Source organism: Mirounga leonina, unplaced genomic scaffold (genome assembly GCF_011800145.1).
Source record: "Mirounga leonina isolate KUSES-001 unplaced genomic scaffold, KU_Mleo_1.0 Mir_447, whole genome shotgun sequence".
Taxonomy (NCBI): Eukaryota; Metazoa; Chordata; class Mammalia; order Carnivora; family Phocidae; genus Mirounga; species Mirounga leonina.
Genome location: NW_023270757.1, coordinates 7062776 through 7083867, shown reverse-complemented (window position 1 = coordinate 7083867; position 21092 = coordinate 7062776). Strand labels below are relative to the sequence as shown.

At 37.4% G+C, this 21092-nt stretch overlaps 1 protein-coding gene across 5 annotated transcripts in view; it reads right to left on the bottom strand.

Annotated features, from left to right (window-relative positions):
• Positions 1 to 20849, bottom strand: part of MPDZ (multiple PDZ domain crumbs cell polarity complex component) — a 150757-nt gene extending 129908 nt beyond the window's left edge. For 3 of the 5 annotated variants that reach the window (XM_034987980.1, XM_034987981.1, XM_034987982.1), the window contains exons 1-3: positions 18072 to 20849; positions 11086 to 11162; positions 8556 to 8722 (exon numbers count right to left, since the gene is read on the bottom strand). In XM_034987980.1, coding sequence (XP_034843871.1) covers positions 8556 to 8722; positions 11086 to 11101 — 183 coding nt within the window. In that variant the 5' untranslated portion in view covers positions 11102 to 11162; positions 18072 to 20849. The remainder of the gene's footprint in view (positions 1 to 8555; positions 8723 to 11085; positions 11163 to 18071) is intronic. The other 2 variants (XM_034987983.1, XM_034987984.1) reach the window with 1 other exon arrangement.
• Positions 20850 to 21092: the final 243 nt, after the last annotated feature.

The following is a 21092-nucleotide window of genomic DNA, read 5'->3' as shown; positions in this document are numbered from 1 at the left end:
TGGCACACAGTAAGAATTTCATATGTGGTAATCACCATGATGATGATGATGGTGATGAGTGGCTTCTTTCCAATACGTTTACTAGGAAAAACACAAGGTCTTCAAAGTAACTTCAGTTATTTGGCTAATTTATTTATACTAAAAATCATTTCTCTGGCAAGAAAAGATAACTACTGATGCACAACAGTTCTGAATTTTCATGAACATTTACATATCTCTTAATTAAACAGTCATTTAACAAGTAAAATATCAGATTAGGTACAAAGTAGACAAAGATGAACATGGCATGATTTTATCCCAAAGGTAGTAAATGGTTTTCAAACAAATCTGAAATGCACTTAATTCTAAAACTCCTTTTTGTGCTTGGTAAGAACAAATGGCAAATGGAACGCCACATACACACCATGGTCTAGGCATGTGTGTTGATGTGTATTTGCAGAATGTCTTTTCTTTATTTAAATCTCAACACTTCTGTGCTTTCTTAGCAAAACTTCCAAGAGAAAAAATTTAAAGAACATAGATTGACCAAAAGTAATATTCTTATCAAAGCATGCTGAAACTTTCTACATCAAAGGGGTGAAAGTATTAAGTAAATTAATATACCTTAAATGCCAAGACAAATAGAAATTTAAAATTAAAAACTTAGGGGGCCCCTGGGTGGCTCAGTTGGTTAAGTGTCTGACTTTGGCTCAAGTCATGGTCTCAGAGTCCTGGGACTGAGCAGTGCCTGGGGGGTGGGGGAAGGGTCTGAGCTCAGCAGGGAGTCTGCTTGTCCCTCTCCCTCTGCACTTTCCCCCCAGCTTGCACACGCATTCTCTCTCTCGAATAAATAAAATCTTTAAAAAAGAGAGAAATTGGAAACTTAGATGAACAACATGTTAGAGTGTTTGTAGTGTTTTTCCTATCAGTCCCACATTTCCAGAAGACAAATAAAACTGATTCACAGTTCACAGTATGCTTAGAGAAAAATAAAACCAAACCTTACAGACAAGTTTAAATATACAGAAATGGGCACATGAAGACTGATGGTACTTTGTCACACTCTCTCCTTCCACTATTATCCTACTCAGTTCACATCTACTGTAAAACCAGCATAATTATTTAAAAAGCAGAATGAAAGTTCTGGTTTATACTAAAAAGGTCCTCTGATTAAAATTTGGGGGAGAATTTAAGGGAAATGGCAAATCTTAATGAACCTGAATTTACTAAACATTAAGTGCATTTCTCTTTAGTAATGCTAATAACGGTTTTCCCAACCTATTTGTTCCTTTATAGCAGAGAACCAAGGGTTTAGAAACAGTGTAAATTAAAAGTAAAAAAAAGCACTGGCTTTGGGTCAGACAGACGTATATTCTTCTTCTAAATCTACCAATGACTAATTGTATGCTCCAGATTAAGTTACACGACATTTCAGCCTCAATTTCTTCATGGACAGAATGGGATCATGCACACCTCATGTAGCTGATGGACTAGTGAAATGGGACAACGTCCACAGCACATGAGAGCTTCCTAAAGGTGATGGTAGTTATTTTTGTTATATAGCTTCAGATGTAAATCAACCTCTATTGTTTTTAAACTCTTGGGTTAAAAAACTCATGTAGGTTATACCCAGTAAATCTCACATTTTTTCCCTCTTCTCCAAAGACCATTTAAGTTTGTCACAAAAACACCATACAATTAGCACCATTTGCTGTTTTAGACACACATGCATACCCAATAGCAAGATGGTGTTGCATTTTAATCCAGCACTGTATAAAAAGCTTGAACAGTGCCTTCTTGCCCAGGATAAAACAAGAATTTTAGTCCCTCAAAGGCTCTATATTTACAAACTTTTGGTTAAAGGAACAAACATTTAAAAGCTGTTATTGTACCAAAAATAAAGTATTTGAAATTCCTACAGTAAATAAACTCTATGGTAAATGTAAAAACATAAGAATCACTCCTTCTCTTTTAACTTCTCCTAGATAATGTATGTTAAAGTCTCAAGAAACAGATACTTTCCTGTCAGGCAGTTGCAATGCTCTATCATAAAAGAAAAAACATTTTGGGGCTAAGAAAAATATTTTTTCATTTTCACAAGCAACATCAACTTGGAAGAATTCCATTCCATTTTTAGATAATTCCTGTTAATGGGGTCAAGGCAGGTTTTTCTTTCTCTCTGTACTTCTTCCCCCCACCACCGCCAAGTCATAATTTAACCGAGGCATTCTTGAGAGACAGGAGTTATTCCCCCTTTACTGATAGCATGCTTACAGATGAATCTTCTCCATTTCAGTCTCAAATTAGAAACCGTAGAGAGAAGGGTGATTTTTTTGTCCATTTATGTAAGAAATAAAGCTGAGGAAACACAGGCATTTCTGCTCCCTACCACGAATCCTACAAAACTGTATCTTTCTGATTACCAAAGTCAGAACAGAGCAACAACATGCCCAGTTATCCAAATTCTCATCTTTCCATCATTCTACAAAATATAACTGTAAAAAATTACCAGTGCTAATGCCACTGCTTAAAAGCAACATAGCTCAACAGTTTGGCAATGAACCTGAGTTAGCAGTTTTATCAATGAGTACCCACAGAAGAGTGACCCTTCAGGCATGGCCCTGGATAGTGCTGCTCCAGCCAACGCCCCTGCTTACATCTGATATTTGAAAGCAACCCTATGGAATATACATCGACTACTTATGTCTCCAGGCTCTCTGAAAGTTGTTCCTCTTTTAAGACAGAGCATCAGAAAAACATGCATGGTGCACAGTACACTTTAGCAGAAAAGCCATCACTAAATTAGGATGTGATGCTGTATTCTTAGTGTGGACTCTCAGTATATTTCATTCGTAGAAAGATGAAAGAAGCATTTCTTTGAAGAACAATTCATGTATTTTATGCTTATAATTAAAGGTCTTATCTATCAAAATGTCAATTCACCTTAATTGTGTTAGGCAGTTTTATCATAATTTTTAAAATGTGGAGAGAATCGGGCGCCTGGGTGGCTCAGTTGGTTAAGCGACTGCCTTCGGCTCAGGTCATGATCCTGGAGTCCCTGGATTGAGTCCCGCATCGGGCTCCCTGCTCGGTGGGGAGTCTGCTTCTCCCTCTGACCCTCCCCCCTCATGTGCTCTCTCTCTCTCATTCTCTCTGTCTCAAATAAATAAATAAAATCTTTAAAAATAAATAAATAAATAAATAAATAAATAAATAAATAAATAAATAAAAAAAATGTGGAGAGAAACAAAATAAATGATTGTTAAATATTGTATTTAATAGAAGTGTTCAAAGATAAAGTTGATACAACTTTCAACTTGATACAATAAAGTCTGATACAGAATGCTGAATGCAAAAGAGGAATGATGAAAAACACACACACAACCTCCCCCCAAAAAAACCAAAAAAACTCTACCTTAATAAATCTTTCACAGTCTGGCTCCCAAGTTTCCTCCCTTGCCAAGAACCCACACATAGCAAGCTGTTGCCCTGATAACACAGATCTGGAGGGGACTCTGTATCAGGGTTTCTCAACCTCAGCACAACACACATCATGAACCCAATAATTCTTTGCTTTAGGAGGTTGGGCTATGCACTGAGCATGTTTAGCAATATCCCTGGTATCTACTCATTGACATGCCAGTAGCATGGCCCCTACCACCCCTAAGTTACAACAGTCAAAAATGTATCCACTTACTGCTATATGCCCCAGTCACCTTCACCCAAAGAACAACTTCTCTCTCTCCTTGTAAACATTGTTTCCCCTACCTGAAATAATTTCCCCATTCACTGCAGAAAAGTCCTACTCATTTTTCTTTCTTTTTTTTTGATTTATTTATTTGACAGAGAGAGATACAGCGAGAGAGGGAACACAAGCAGGGGGAGTGGGAGAGGGAGAAGCAGGCTTCCTGCCGAGCGGGAGCCTGATGCAGGGCTCAATCCCAGGACCCTAGGATCATGACCTGAGCCAAAGGCAGACGCTTAATGACTGAGCCACTCAGGTGCCCCACTACTCATTTTTCAAGACCCATCTTATATGTTACCTTCAATGTAAAGTTTGCTTGTAGTCAAAGTTAATAATTCCTTATCCTGCTCACTTTCTTATCCCACTCACTTACTTAGTTACATAAAACAAATGTATGTTCTCTTTCCTCCTCTAGGTAATGAGAACCTTTGTCCTATTTATTCATAGTATTTTTATCGACTTTATTAATAAATGATCATAAGCCTTCTAAAAAAGCACCCAAGAGAAAACCCTCCCATTGCCAAGGAAAATTTGGCTCACTGAATGATGTCTCACACTGAGCAATATATAACCCTCCAGCGCTCTCTCACTCTCTCTCTGTGCGTGTGTATGTGTATATTTATATACATATTTATATTTATATAATTATTGTTGACTTTGCTCCTGAGAAATGGAAATTAAATGATAATACTCAATTTTAGTAACCCAAGGTCCTTGGAATATCCAGTTCTCTGATATTTTTATTTAGTCTTTGTTTAGATTTACCTTTGAATCACCCATTAGTCCATACGTTTTTGCCATCAGAAGTTGTTTGAAATTCTTTTGGGAATGTGAACAGGTAAAACTTAAAAGCATAGAAATACAAGACAAAAATTTTATACCATGAACACTGTATTTCAAAATAAAAAAAAGAAGGATCCACTTACTCTAATCAACACTGAACAATAATTTCCAAACTTATTCTACGTTAAGTCAACATCTCTCCAATTACTTCAAGAGAGGTCATAAAATTTCCAAAGAGAAACTTAGAAAAAAATCTGGCTTAAATTTGCATGTATATATGTATACATTATGCATTTGGATAATAAGCATATAAGCTAACACTTTTCTGGGAAAAAGGTGAATGAACAAGGAGCCTGGAAATATCAAACAACAAGAACAACAGCAAAATAATAGAATATCATACTCCAGAAAGGCCAGAAATCACAGACATGGAGAAACCTCCAGAATATGCTCAGTCCTGAGGCTTGTTTCCCACGTTAGCACTGAATTATATACATTATTTCTTCAATCTTAGAATTGGTCTAGGTTGCCATAGCTTTAAAAAAGAAAAAATCTCAGCGATGTCAATTTCTAAGTATTAGTCCTAAATTTCTACTGAAATTAATAATTTTAATTCACAGGGGCGCCTGGGTGGCTCAGTTGGTTGGGCGACTGCCTTCAGCTCGGGTCATGATCCTGGAGTCCCTGGATCGAGTCCCGCATCGGGCTCCCTGCTCGGCAGGGAGTCTGCTTCTCCCTCTGACCCTCCCCCCTCTCATGTGCTCTCTCTCATTCTCTCTCTCTCAAATAAATAAAATCTTTAAAAAAATAATAATAATAATTTTAATCCACAGTTTTCCTACAAATAACTCAAGGTAAAAAGACATTTAATTTCATGTCTCTGGTCAATTCATAAGACAAGGCAATTAATTAATCAGGAAAGTCGTATCCACCTCTACTGGACTGGAGAAACATCACAGAATAAATATGCAAATCCAATATCCTCATGGCTGACAAGTTTCTATTATTAAACTGCTAACGTGTTTATTTCCCCCACAATAGCTGGATTTCTGTCATGAATACGCATTGAGCCCTGCAGTTATTAGCTGTGATGACGAGGTGACAGTGAGGACACTACTTGAGAATTTGCATCTGACAGATCATTGACACACAGTCACAGTTCTTTTTTTTTCTTCTCTTCACTTAAACAGGAATCATGCAATAGGAAAGGAACTGGAGCTATTAGAGATTATTCAGGTTTAATAGCACACATCCTTTTAGCTGGCGGTTAGAACAATACACAATGTGGCAGAGTTAAACAGAGGCATCAATTATGCTCTCAGACCTGTTAATATTTTTGACAATATTTAAATAGCACATCCCTTCAGGGCATGGCTTTTTTGCCCTCTCAGTTACACACCTGTCAAGTGTGTAATCTGCCAAAGGGAAACAGTTTGATTTCTAAGGGCAGTCTTAATACTGAAGAAGCAAATTGGAAAAATTACGCATTACTGAATAGAAGTAATGAGAAGGATCTGAGGGGGAAAAATAGTCAGCTTAATTCAACATGGCATGTCAGCATCTGTCATTAATGCAACAATATGATCACGTTCTCCAATATGCTGCATTTACCTCAGGCTTTTCAATTATTCACTCCTTTCACTTTCTAAAATGTAGGAGAGTAATGGTAAAGTTGGAGGACTCAAATTTGTATTACCAATACTAAAAAAGATGGAGACACTAACTTGTACCCATTGTGCATATAAAATTACATATCTGAAAACACAACTCAGGTAAAAGAATATAAATAAAAGCTAGCCACTGGTCAGATTGGTGTAGCTACTAGTTTAAAAGCACAAAACAAATTTCACTCCTAGGTTCATTAATTAAATATTAAATTATAAATATTAACAAATTAACAGGTAGTAAACTACATAGAATATCTAATTCTAACATGGTAAGTCTATAATATTTATGTTTAAACTTTAAAACAGAAAATAATACAAGGTTTTGAAATGTAGTATAGTCATACAAGAAAAACACAGTTCAACAAAGGTAACTGAGTCAGTAAGAATGAAGACTAAAGTGAAGAGTCACAGAAACTATGAGAGATATCGATGGTTTTCACCAAAATTGAACTCCTGACCTCTAGGGGCCGAGTTTCTATCCTCAGGAAAAAAAAAAGACGATGACGACGATGAGAGACAGGCTGCAGAATCACAAGAGGGGAAAGACTCTGCCTTGGGAGCCAAGAAACCCGAGTTCCAGTTCTGGCTCTGCCCTTATTATAAACAAGTCACTCAAACTCACTAAGTAGTTGCAATAAACAGGGTGTGAGCCAGCTGGTTTTCTTGGTCCCTTTCAGTATCTGAAAAGGTGACCAACTAGCCAAAAGTCCAAAGACATGTGAGACATGCCTAGAGAATGCCCAAACCTCACAATGTACCAAGTCTTGAAATATATCAACATCTATCACTAATACTGTACTTGGTCACAGACTACCTGGCTTGATAACATTATGCTCAAGGGTTTCCAAGGAGATTTCAGCTGAATCACATGGGACCCAAAGTTTTAGAGCCCATATCCTACTTCCATTTGGAAATGGTAAAACAAGGTAAACTTATGTCTCCCCTGCTTTCAGGACTAGAAGGGGTATTTCCAGTTATCTCTTTAGTGGTATTTCCTAACACACTAGCACTTTTTGTTTCAACTTTTCCTTTCATTCTAATCATATTTTCACATGATCTAATAAGGGCTCCCCTTATTCATCTATTCAACTTCTCCACTCTCTCTGAAAAACCAGATAATCTTCCACATCATAATTACACTTATATTCAGAACATTGATCTCTCCAAATTCTTGTCAATTCATTCTAAAAAGGAGTACCTAAAACCAATCTTTTCAATAAGTTGCAAAAAAAAAAAAAACCCCAAACACAACTACATGTAACAAAAACAACTCTTTTTTCTTAATTCACGATCACAATTTTTAAAATCATTACGTAAAAATTCACTAGAGAAAAATATTTTTAAAAATTCTTTATTTTTTGCTACCAAAATATCTAGATTAAGAAGTTATGTGCGTTAAACAAATTCCTTCTCTATTACTACTATTTGTTCTTTTTGCATTTGGCACTTTTTTTTTAATTGGAGCTCTTCTTTCACTGAATTATGAAACTGGTCTTCAAATTCATTTTTAACCTTTTAAGGCAGAATATTTGTTAGCAAGTCATCCATAGTGAGTAAATTAATGCTAAAAACATTAGAATGAGAACTAACTTAGATTGAAGGCATAAATGAGATTGACTTCAAGCCTTGTAAGGATAACAACCATTTTAAAAACATTTTTTTAAAAACCTGAGAAATGTGATTAAATTAAGTTAGTTCAAAGAGCATCTAACTTGACTGTTTGTTCTGTCATTGCAATGTTTCAATTTTAATATAAATGCTAGGAAATTTTAATGCTCTTAATTTTTACAGGAAAAAAAACAGTGTTACATTTAGAAGTTCTAATGTTTATCACCATCTGATGCTGTCATTGGAAGCAATTGCTACTTACACTCTTTTAAGAAGTGAGAATTGCAATTTCTCTAACTGATGACAATGTAATTATTTCTTTTACTGTCAAAATAGAGGTGATTTCCCTTCCTCACACACATGATTGCACATGCAGATCCAGGCTTATCTGAAATTTTATAAGCATGCTGAATGTCTGAATCTGAATGCACAAGATCACGTGAACAATGAGCCTTAGCGGGGATGTAAACCAAGCCTACAGCCATCTACCCTAAACTTATTTTTATCATCCCCATATCCTGTAGGGACTCACACTTCAGCATCCACACAGCTTTCAACGCAATGTCATATCATCTACAATGTACAGCAACAACCATTACAAAAATAACTGGGCGGGGGGAGTCACAGTGAATCTGAATGTCTCATTTGGAGGTTTAAATGACTTCATTAACTATTCATTAACACATACAAAAATCAGCCTTTCAGAAAAACGCAAGACTCCACAAGATCTATGCCATGCCATGAACACCGGCTTTGGGAGAATCGTGTCCTACCTGCTCTTTCAGCTGCTGTACGGAAGTCTGAAGGTTCAGAATCTGACTGAAGAGCGGGCTCTGCAAGACTGACTTGAGAAGGTTCAGCTTGTCTTCATTGGCTACGTCTCCACGTTCTCGCAGCTTGGCTTGCAAGCGCTCTGCTGCCTGCAGGGCTCGATTTTTGTCTAAACCAAAGAGCAGCACTGGTCATTAACAGGACTCAAGAGACACACATCAAACCCCGCTTACAGAATAGAAATCCTAAAACTATCCCTTTCGAGAGCATAAAATTGACTCAGAGAAAAAAGGACTGTAACATGTCCCTATGAATAGGTCCCTCAGACCCCGGAGTCTCTGGTGAGAGAGTCTGTCTGAAAGCAGAGAACTGGTTACATATACGCCACATGCAAGCAAGTGTTGCTCCAACTCAGATGGCGTGTATTTGAATTCCAACGCCAGCTGTCAACTCTTTTATATAAAAACTATTGAACCAAACACTTCGTGATCTTGTAAATGCTGATATATTCACTTTTCAAAAAATCTTATTTACATTTAAGAAAAATTAGAAATATAACTCACTAACAAGTGGATGTGGATGATGTCACTGATGAGTCATAACATCCAAAATACAATTTCATATATCAAGGAACAAACATTCTATACTTGAGAATCTACTTGAAAATATATCACAACAATGTATAACCCTTCAAAAACACTTCTTAATACTTTAAATGTCTTTCCCCAAAATTAAATAGCATGTCTATATATGCATCAAACCAAAATAATTCAAATAGTTATTGATCACCTTATATAGCAGGCATAAAAGTTGCAAAAGTAAGTATTTTGAGTAAGTGTATCCCTAATAATCCTAGCATCTTACATGCGTGTTTCCACCAGATGGTGATTTTCTATGACAAATCACAGTTAAAAACATCTCCCTAAAACTCTCTCACTCTCTCACAAGTGAACCCAAATTCGTTTCAAAGGAATGAAGACCATTTAAATATATGTTCTAACAGATTCATCATGGTAATAAGGCCATCTATTAACATTCATTTGCCATATTATAGTAATCAAAGAGTGGGAATTATCACCACAGACATTTTTTATAGAACCAAATGTGGGATGACATAGAAATGGGGAAATTAAGGCATGAATTAACGTTGACCATGAGTTCACATGCATTTAAACAAACAGAATTTACTCATCTGCACAATTTTTATTTATTATTTATTTATTTAGAGAGAGAGAGAGAGAGAGAGCACGAATGGGGAGAGGGAGAGAGAGAGAATCTTAAGCAGGCTCCAAGCCCAGCACGGAGCTCAATGCGGGGCTCAATCTCACGACCCTGAGATCATGACCTGAGCAGAAATCAAGAGTTGAATGCTTAACCAACTGAGCTATCAAGGCGCCCCATCATAAGCACAATTTTAAAAGTAAATAATGTTAACGACATGAGAATTTTATTCTGGGTCTTATTTCCCATGGTATCTCAGAATACAAATCTAGTATTAATTTCCATGTCCATTCTTGGAAGGTGTACACATAAGTAATAACTTACAAAATAAAGATTGGAAGGTGACCGTTTCAATAATTCTCTATTTCCCCTTTGCTGTCCACTTTCTTATGAGGAACTCTGCTTTGTAGACTAGTAGTAGTCTTTGTGGCATGGGACTTTAGTATAAAATGGGGGATGAAGGTAACACACACCCACGTACTTTTATCATGCACATTGTACCAGGAAGAAAAGTCAGAGTAATGATCCCCACCATCACAAAAACAGCTCCTTTTCCTTTTCCTTCCACCTACTCTCATCCTGCTTCCCAAAGCACGCAGGTATCAAGGCACCAGCCACAATCATCAAGGCACCAAGGTGAAATCCAGATACCTTCCAGTAGTCATACCCAAAACTTCCAGGGAAAACGTGAGGCATTAGGCCACCAGGAGAGGGATGGGTGTACTGATATGCCTGGAACTAGTTCTATAAACCAGCTCCTCTAAAACTAAAGAGCAGGGGAAAAAGATTAACATGTGAATTTGGGTACTTCAACCTACATTATCTCATGTAAAATCAAACTGCCTTAAATCATCACTGAAGTTTGTCAGCCTAAATGTTTATTATTGTTATGGCTCATCATCAACTTAAAAGCAAAGTTCAGTAGTATTTCAACTGCCACAAATAAAGAAGGCAATGAGCTTCTTTCAGTATTAAAAATACTGTTAACCTTTCTGGTGCTGTCCACAAACACCCATTAACCAGAAGTGGGTCCATAAATTAGAATAAGGTTTACATTAAACTTCATTAAAACTCATAATTGGTAGAACATTTCATATGTCTTTATCTTGTGCTTACAAATGGTTTGTTTTTGTAATACTTCAGATTAAATCATCCAAATATAGAAACACATTTCCCTGCTATAATGCTAATGGATAAAAACTTTTAAAAACTAAGCTACCAGACGAAATCCTGCTATGTAGAAAAACCATTTCAAAGATCCCAATGGGAAAAGTTTTGATTCTTAGAAAAATAAGAAGGAATAGGTCTTACCTATAGTTTCTAACATTTTTTTCCGAAGTTCAGTGTTCTTCACTACAATGATTTTAAACAGCAACTAAAACAGAACTCTGGGAAGAAAAGAAATAAAGTGGAATGGTTATGTTTTATCACAACATTAAAACTATATACTCTAAAAAGTACTTGATGCTACCATAATTCCTTTGACCATTAAAATCTTCTTGATTTAACTTAAAATAGTTTTTTTAATATGCAAAAAAAAAGGAATCATTTTAGGACTTACTCAAAATTATCTTATATTTGCAAGTAATACTTGCATAGTAAAGTAAAAAGCATACGATCTGTTTTAAATAAGATGGCAGATGTATCCGAAATACTTCTTTAAGAACTTCTCAACACAGACCACTATAATCTCAGATTCACGTACAGATTCTCACCCACAGAGTAAGGAACTTACTTGACTGTGCATGAGAAATTCAGTGGGCAAAAACATTGAAACGTAAAAAGCAGAAGATGTGATCCTGCCCTTGACTGCTCACAGTCCTAACTGGGGAGACCATACACACATACCAATTAGAAACGAGCTATGACACTCGTGCAGGATGTGAACCACGGGGAACTAATACATTAAATCAAGGATGAAAAACTGAATAAAAACATAATGTTAAATGAAGGAAGAGTTTTCAAAGGTTTTCAAAATACCCTCCTGACTATAATATTCTCTTCTCCCTCATTCAAAATAAACCTTCTCAACTCCTTCGACTCACACGGACTCATCTTTCTCTGACAATACTTATCCAGACTCTTTAAAGTACCAGCTACAGATTTCCAATGACAGTGTCCAAATCACTAACCATACTTAATCTCTGCTGTCCAACAATTTATATATCCTCTCCCTAGTCACACCCATCCTTTGCCTTGCAGAAAAACCCCAGTCATTGCTTCAGTGGCGGGGAAAAAGGTCACACCCAATCTCCTCACTTTTGAAAGACAAAATAGGATTTGTCTGAGAAGGAGCAGTTCCCCTTGTTGTCTCTTTAACAGAAAATGCATCTGGGACAAAAGGAAATCGTGATGTATATGAGTAGATGCACTGACTATCCATCAATGCCTATGATTAGCTCTGTGTAATAACAGAGAACAGTTGTTGTTGACTTTCCTTATCCTGATTTAGAATACACTATTTAAAACATTAACTCCATTTGAAATAGTCAAACAACTCTATTACTGGCACTTGTTTTATAAAATGCCCTGGTGTCAAGAAAAGGGCACCAGCTCTAACTTGGAATTGAAACCTAAATAACAGTGTAGGTATGGGCAAAGGGCCATACCATCTGAACCTTAGTTTCCTAGAAAACTTACTCATTGAGTATATTGCAATAAATGAGAAAGAGTATACGAATTTCCAGATCGTAGTATAACTCACACTGTAAAATATATATTCAGAATTAACACTGAGCCCATACAGATGTGCATTTCAATGTCAGGCATTGCATGGTTTCATGGGGAAAAATACAGGGAGATCTTTAAAATAAACTAGTCATATTTTTATTCTTATTGACAAGGACACTTCATAAGATAGTATACTATTAGGTCCCCCTCAAAAAATTACTAACTTCTGACAGTTAACAAATAAAAGTAAAGATACCCCAATAAAAGGACGATCTGTAACTGATATATGCCCAGCAGGAAGAATGCTAGCAATGGAAGAACATAAAACTTAGGGAGTCTGATCACCTGAAGGAATATTTCAGCTGGCCCCTTTATTAGCCGCAATGCCCTGTGAAGTCACTGTCTGTCTCTCCTAAACTAGAAAACTCTAACCACAAATGAATGACATTCAAAGTTTTAGAAGGGTAAAACTATACAAATCAGTGCTTGCTAGGTACAATAAAGTCAGCTCTACCTTCTCCCCCTTTTGAAAAATTAACTTGGAAAGACAAGCAATATTCATGACCTGGAGGGGGAGGTAGCCTATGGATTTAGAGACCCACTGATTTATGAGGAGTCTGCAGAGAAAGTACAGAGTAAGCAGTTCCCCACTGAGAAAAATATTGTCATCCCAAAGTTCACCTACAAGTCGGTTATGTGGAAAGAGAATTACTTTTCTTTTCCCCAGAGAAACTCTTATCATAAAGGTTTTGGTCTTTTTTTTTTTCCAGAAAAAAAAGGTCCATTCAACTGCGAGTCAGACATTAATTAGCTCCCACATGAGAGCTCCATTCCTCTGGATTTCAGAGATTTAAAAAAAAATGAGTTTCACAGTTTCTCTTCTCTGCTCTGATGTCCATTAAAATAAGTACATGTGGCTTTTTTGAGGCTTTCCAGATTTTACAATTAGTAGCCATGACAAAGAGACAAGAGGTTAAAAAAAAAAAAAAAAAAAAACTGTTCTTTTTCATGCCCTATACCCCATCCCAAGGATTCAGCTCTAAGTATAAAGATACTCATTTGTAACCACAGATGTTTTGATATGGAGGGACAGAATCCATATGCATCAAACTGCATGAGTTCTCCTTCTCACCCCACCATCAACCTTCCCTCTTCACCCCCCTCAACACCGTGTGGAAACAGAAGGGTACCTGGGTGACAACAGTGGGTCATGGCCAATGGGTCAGATGTAAAGAAAATCCAATACATGTCTAAGAAATGCCAAGTTCTCAGGGCTCTTCTGGACAATTCAGGCTAGCAGTAAAGATGGTGAGTCAGAAGGGCAGTAAAGAGAGGAAATGAGATGTGGACAAGGAGCAGCAGTAATGCCAGGGCAGAAGCAAGGGTGACAACAGCAAACATTCAACAGCTACCACATCCTGGGCACCACTCAAAACATATTATCCAACTAAGGCCTTTAATATTCACTTTACAAACAAGTTAACTGAGGCAATGAAAGAGTACACAACTTGCCGAGGTCATACCACCAGTATATGATGGCGCCAGATGTGGACCAGGCAGTTTGGCTCCAGAGCCAATTAACAATTTAACTTCTACAATATGCTGCCTCTCAACAGGAGGAAGATTCACCTTACCATTCTCCTTCCTCTTTCCAAGTTCAAAACTGTGTTGACTTTGCCCTACACAAGGAGAAACCAGAGGAAGAAACAGACCCAATGTGCACGAAGTCTGAATGGACTGGTGTAGACAACTTAACACAACCAACAATCCATACAAAGGTACGAACAACTCAAAACTAAGTATTTTAGAAACAATGGGTAGGTACATCGAAGAAAGATCAGTAAGTCACCATTTATATAAAGTTCATATATGTTTAAATAAATCACCTTTGAAACCCAAGATTTTAAGAAAAATCTCCAAGAAAGATAAGCCTCCTTATATTAATATTCAAAGTACATTAAAAAACATGGCTGTTATATTTCAACACAATGGAAATAGGCGTATTCAAATAGACTCAAAAATAGAGCCACTGTACACGAGCCCGTGTGGTTACTGCCACTATGTGGGTATAGCTGAAGCTGTTACAGCAGCCGTGACGCTCACAACTACAGGACGCACACCCTGAGTGGCTCCGTGACCTCAGTGCCGATGAAGCCCTGAGTGCTGGACAAGGGCAGGCTGCACACATGACATCCCGGCAGCAGGGACCCTGATCTTCACGCTCTCCATGGGATCCTCCACTGCCTCGCATATTGTTCTCTCCATCCTCCAGAGAACAACAGAGGAAGGGAGAGACTCAGGTCTTACTCAAGGTCATATAGCTCATAAGCAGAGCATAGAGTTGAATCCAACGCGGCCTGAATTCAAAGCCCACACTCACTCTGTCACACACCATGCTTTCCATATTGTACTGCAAAAATCATATGGTGGACATACATTGTTGAATGAAAAAAAAAAGACTGTAAGACAATGTATTAAGTTGTTAGTATCTGTATAAAAGGGAACGGAAATACTTGCGTAAATAAAATTAATATGTACATGTTTATAAAAGCACAGACTGTTTCTGCAAGCTTTCCAAAGACACTAATAGTAGGATGTGGAGGGCTATGGGACACTAAGAGAAACATTTTGCACTGCATTTCTTTTGGGTTTTTTAATTTTTATTTTTTTAAAGATTTTATTTATTTATTTGACAGAGAGAGAACACAAGTAGGGGGAGCAGCAAACAGAGGGACAGGGAGAAGCATGGTCCTCACTGAGTGGGGAGCCCGATGCAGGGCTTGATCCCAGGACCCTGGGATCATGACCTCAGCTGAAGGCAGACACTTAATCAACTCAGCCACCCAGGCGCCCCGTCTTTTGGGTTTTTTCAAATTTTCTATCAATATAACATTGCCACATTTAGCAAATAAAAATACAGGATACAGAAAAATTCAAATAAATTTGTATTTTGGATAAATGAATTAATTTTTTAGTATAAGCATATCCTGTGCGATACTTGGGACATTCTTATAACTAAACACTAATTTGTTGATTATCTAAATTTCAAATTTAACCAGGCATCCATTATTTTATATGGCAACCCTACTTATGTATATATTACCTTAGGGAAAAAAATCAAATTTTAAAAATCATTTTTAATTTAAGGCCTTTATGCTTCTTGTAGAACATTAATGCAATGACAGAGTTGTCAAGTCCTTTGCAAAGCTCTAAAGATTTTATTTTTTTTTTATTTTTAAAGATTTTATTTATTTATTTGACAGAGAGAGAGAGACAGCGAGAGAGGGAACACAAGCAGGCAGAGTGGGAGAGGGAGAAGCAGGCTTCCCGCCAAGCAGGGAGCCCGATGTGGGGCTCAATCCCAGGACCCTTGGATCATGACCTGAGCCGAAGGCAGATGCTTAACGGCTAAGCCACCCAGGTACCCCAAAGCTCTAAAGATTTTAGCTGTGACCCAATGATTGTCCAACAACTAGTTGACAATTCCAGCGTCAGAAGGGGATAAAAATCAAGTCAAATTTGGTTTTATTTAGAAACAGGGACTGATTAATTGACTAATCGTTGTACTTTTCAACAAGTTGTACTGGTAATGTGTGGGCACAGATTGTAAGTAGTAAAGAATCAGTGCTTCAAACATAAAACAGATCATTCTGTCCAATGTAGATTATATGGCAACTAACAAGTGAAAATATGTTTTCTGCTAAAAATAACCCAGAAAGAGAAACTGTCCCAAATGCATAAAATTTTCTAGTTATCTTAAACAATTCTAACTGTAAAAGAGGTACAACTTTATTTTTTTTGTGTTAAGTTTTTATTTTAATTCCAGTTAGTTAACATACAGTGTTATATTAGTTTCAGGGGTACAATACAGTGATTCCACACATCACCCCGTGCTCACCAGGACAAGGGCACTCCTTAATTGCCATCATCTATTTAACCCTTCCCTCACCCCTATCCCTCTGTTAACCATCAGTTCATTCTCTACAATTAAGATTATGTTCCTTGATTTGTCTTTTTTTCCCTTGGCTCATTTGTTCTGTTTCTTAAATTCCACATATGAGTGAAATCATATGGTATTTATTTTTCTCTGAATTATTTCATGTAGCATTATACTCTCTAGCTCCATCCATGTCATTGCAAATGGCAAGATTTCATTCTGTTTAATGGCTGAATAATATTCCACTGTATATAGATACCACATCTTCTTTCTCCATTCATCAATCCTTGGGCTTGATGGGCTGCATCCCTACCTTGGCGATTATAAATAATGCTGCTAAAAACAGCCGGGTGGACGTGTCCCTTTAGAATTAGTGTTTTTTTGTTTTGTTTTGTTTTTTATTCTTTGGATAAATACCCAGTACTGCCATTGTTGGATGGTAAAGTTTTTCTATTTTTAACTTTTTAAGGAGCCTCCATCCTGCTTTCCACAGTGGCTGCACCTGTTTGCCTTCCCACCAACCATGCACAAGTGTTTTCTCCACATCATCACCAACACCTGTTGTTTCTCTTGTTGTTGATTTGAGCCATTCTGACAGGTGTGAGATAATATCTCATCGTAGTTTTGATTTGCATTTCCCTGATGGTGGGTGATGATGAGCATCTTTTCATGTGTCTGTTGGCCATCTGGATGTTTTCTTCTGAGAAATATCTGTTCATGTCTTCTGCACATTTTTAATTAGATTTTTTGTTTTTTAGGGTACTGAGTTTTATAAGTTCTTTATATATTTTGGATACTAACCCTTTATCAGATATGTCATCTGCAAATGTCTTCTCCCATTCCATAGGTTGCCTTTTTGTTTTGTTGATTGTTTCCTTCATTATGCAAAGCTTTTTATTTTGTTGAAGTCCCAATAGTTTACTTTTGTTTTTGTTTTCCTTGCCTCAAGAGAGATCCAGAAAAAAGTTGCTATGGCCAAAAGGGGTATACCTTTAAGTGAGTTTGCTGCAATGCTTTGTGGCTGGTCACAGTCACTCAGCATCTATTTATTGCATTTTTTTTTAAGATTTTATTTATTTATTTGACCGAGAGAGTGTGTGTGCACAAGCAGGCAGAACGGCAGGCAGAGGGAGAGGAAGAAGCAGTCTTCCCGCTGAGCAGAGAGCCGGATCAGGGGCTCGATCTCTGGACCCTGGGATCATGACCTGAGCAGAAGGCAGATGCTTAACCAACTGAGCCACCCAGGCGCCCCTATTTATTGAATTTAAATTTCACATCTGTCTCGTTCACAGCTGCCTCAGCACTACCTGAAAGTTAGACAAATGCAAGGCTGTAGTCATTTGCAGGTAGTTTGTCATAACGTCAATTGGCCATGAGAGCAAAACTTACACTTCTAATCATAATTCACAATCTAGGGAAATGTTACTGAACTAGTACTCTAAAAGAAACATCACACTATGCACCAATGTTAGTGCACTCTTCAAACAGAAAACACTCCACCTCTTCTTAGTATCCATTCTTTTGAACTTCTCCTTCATTTCTATAGGCTTGATTCAAAAAGTATTCGTGAACAAAATTATTTTCAAGTTCATATTTATGAATCTTTCTGAATTCCTTCAATAATAACAGAATTTGTTAATTCTATTCTGTTTCCCAGAATGAAAAAAAATCAAGTATCAAATAACCTTACCTTTCCAACATACTTGAAATGCCAACTGACAGTCTTGTCCTTCTTTTATAAAACAGGAAGATAAATTACCTGCCGAAAGTAAAAAATGCTACAGGGGCCACGGGGTAAGAAAAGAACTCAAATTCTGTTAGTTACCGATTCAACAATACATGGGGCCTGCATGTTGTTGGGTGGCGGAATTAGAAATAGGAAGAAACAGTCTGGGAACTCATGGGCCAAGGAAATAAAAGAAATAAAAGAAAAAGGCAAGTGAGCGGACACTTAAAAATACAAATGACAGAAGCGGGGCAACAAACTCAAACTGAAGAGAAAGGGGAAATCTTCTGGGGGCAAATACCCCTGCACAGTGTCCTGAAGAACAGGTCGGAGTCACAGCAGGAATGAGGAGAGCTCCCCACGTGGAAGCAAAAGCACACAGCTCCTGGGTGTTATACGCAAACAATGAATCATGGAACACTACCTCAAAAGCTAATGATGTAATGTATGGTGATTAACATAATAATAATAATAATAATAATAATAATAATAATAATAATAAAAAGCACACAGCTCCTTCTGAGCACTGCAGGGAGCTTCTTATTCCTGGATTGGGAATGGAGAAAAGGAAAGTCAGAAGTGATAAGGCTAGAGATGTGGGTACAGGCTAAATTACTGAGGGCCCTGCATACCATTCTTAAGGAGTTTAGACATTTAATTTTGAAGTTTATTTTGGTGTAGTGAGTGACATGGTCAAAGTTTGTTTTAGAAACATCACTCTGGTAATGGTGTGGAAGACTATAAAAACAAGAGAAACTGGAAATAAGAAAGCCAGGTAAGAGGTATTTTCAAAAACAGACATGAAAGTGAATAAATGAAAACGGAAGACAGATTCAAGAATGAATGAAAAGCTATAAGCAACAGGACCTGGTAATGTGGAAGTAAGGAAGAGGAGTCTAGGATGAGCCCCAGGTTTCTGCTTGAGTTTATGACTGGATGGGAATACCCATCACCAAGAGAATATAAGAAGAGGGCAATGGTATGACTGCCAGAAATAAAGTCATACCACTAAAAAAAATATATTATTCCAGATATAAAGATGTGTCCTGAGCAAGAGTTTAAAAGGCTGAGTTCTCATACCTTACAATGCTGCTCTATGCACTGAACTGTATCCCCCCAAAATTCATGTTGAAGCTGTAACCTTCAATGTGATTGTATTTGAAGACAGGGCTTTTAGGATGTACTTAAGGTTAAATGAGGTCATAAGGGAATGGTCCTAATCCAATAGGACTGATGGCCTTATAAGAAGAGGAAGAGCTATCTATCTAACTTTCCTCCTTCCCTCTCTCCCCCTTTCTACAGAAAAACCATTAAGGGCACAGTGAGAAGCTGACTATTGACAAGGCCGGAAACCAAACCCTGCTAGACCTTGATGTTCAACTTTCAGCCTCCAGGACCATGAAGAATTAAATTTGTTGTTTAAGACACCCTATCTGTGGTATTTGTTATGGTAGCCCAAAGTGACAGATACAGATTTCAACCTTCCCACTGCCCCTGCTCCAAGGAATACGCTATTACACACTATGCTACATCCTTCTTTTCCAACCATAACCAGGAGAACAAGGGTTGGGCTCCTCACTCAAAGGAAGACAATCCAAGTGTTGACTGGAAAGGCAGAACTAGGCTAGACTCTCTCGGGAACTGAAGGAGAGAAACATTGCAAGAATAAACCGAAGATAAGTAAAGGATGAAAGGCTAAGATAAGGTACAAGCCTGATTTATGAGAGAGCAAAATAAATCAGATGAGAGAGACAGAACACAGCTGACATTGTAAGAGTGGCAGGTATTCCTTGGGGAGATCCAACATAGCCAATGAGAGTTAAACAGAGTAACTGGTCCCTGAGATGCAGAGTTACTGACATCCATTCTTACAGCGAACCCCATTCTGACAGAGATAATTTGTAAGAGGCTCTTTATTCCATTCAAACACACCTAACTACCACAGCCTGCTTGGGCATAGCACCACACTACCACATCCCACACAAACCAATCCCTTCAAGCATCCTGCTGTAGAAGTACCCTTGCTCTTTTAACTACTTCATTTGGACACTCTACTTCCAATAAAGATCTGAGGCAGCTTACAGGCCAAGGCAAGTTTAACAGGACCACTGAAATAATTAAGAACCTTATAGGAGGGATAGTTACATCAGAAAAAGAAGGCACAGGGAAGCAGCTTCTATGGCAGGTGAATAAAATAATATGAAGTATTCAGTTTTAATCAAAGCTGGAGAAAAGCCACTAGGTTCCAACCAAACAAAACAAATCCACTGTTGAAAAAGGCCTGTGAGACCTAAGTGACAAGGTTTCATTCTATCAATGAAACCACAGTAACTGTGAAAAACATTTACAAATAATTAAAATATTCCTGGCTAACAAATTTCAGTCCCAGGAGAATAACAATACTTTCATTTCAAACTCCACTAGAAAAACAAGGCAAATATGCACATTAAAAATTTAAAATAACACTAAAAAAAATAACAACCAGAAATGGAATCTATAATTTATAAACCAGGAAAAAAGATGCAATAGAGAATATTCAAGCAATCTAAAAGAGGCTGGGAAGAGAGAAAAAAAGAAAAAAGGAAAAAGCACAGTCAACAAAAAATATAAAACAAAGGGACTAAAATAAATCCAAACATCTGTATTCACAATAAATATGAATGGGTTAGACTCACTTATTAAGAATAAATTCACGGGGCGCCTGGGTGGCTCAGTTGGTTAAGCGACTGCCTTCGGCTCAGGTCATGATCCTGGAGTCCCGGGATCGAGTCCCGCATCGGGCTCCCTGCTCAGCGGGGAGTCTGCTTCTCCCTCTGACCCTCCCCACTCTCATGCTCTCTCTATCTCATTCTCTCTCTCAAATAAATAAATAAAATCTTTAAAAAAAAAAAAGAATAGATTCACAATCCAGATTTCAAAAATGAAATTGAGAGTTGAGGAATAGTTTGATATTGTTTACCTGTATTTTAAAATATATATAATATA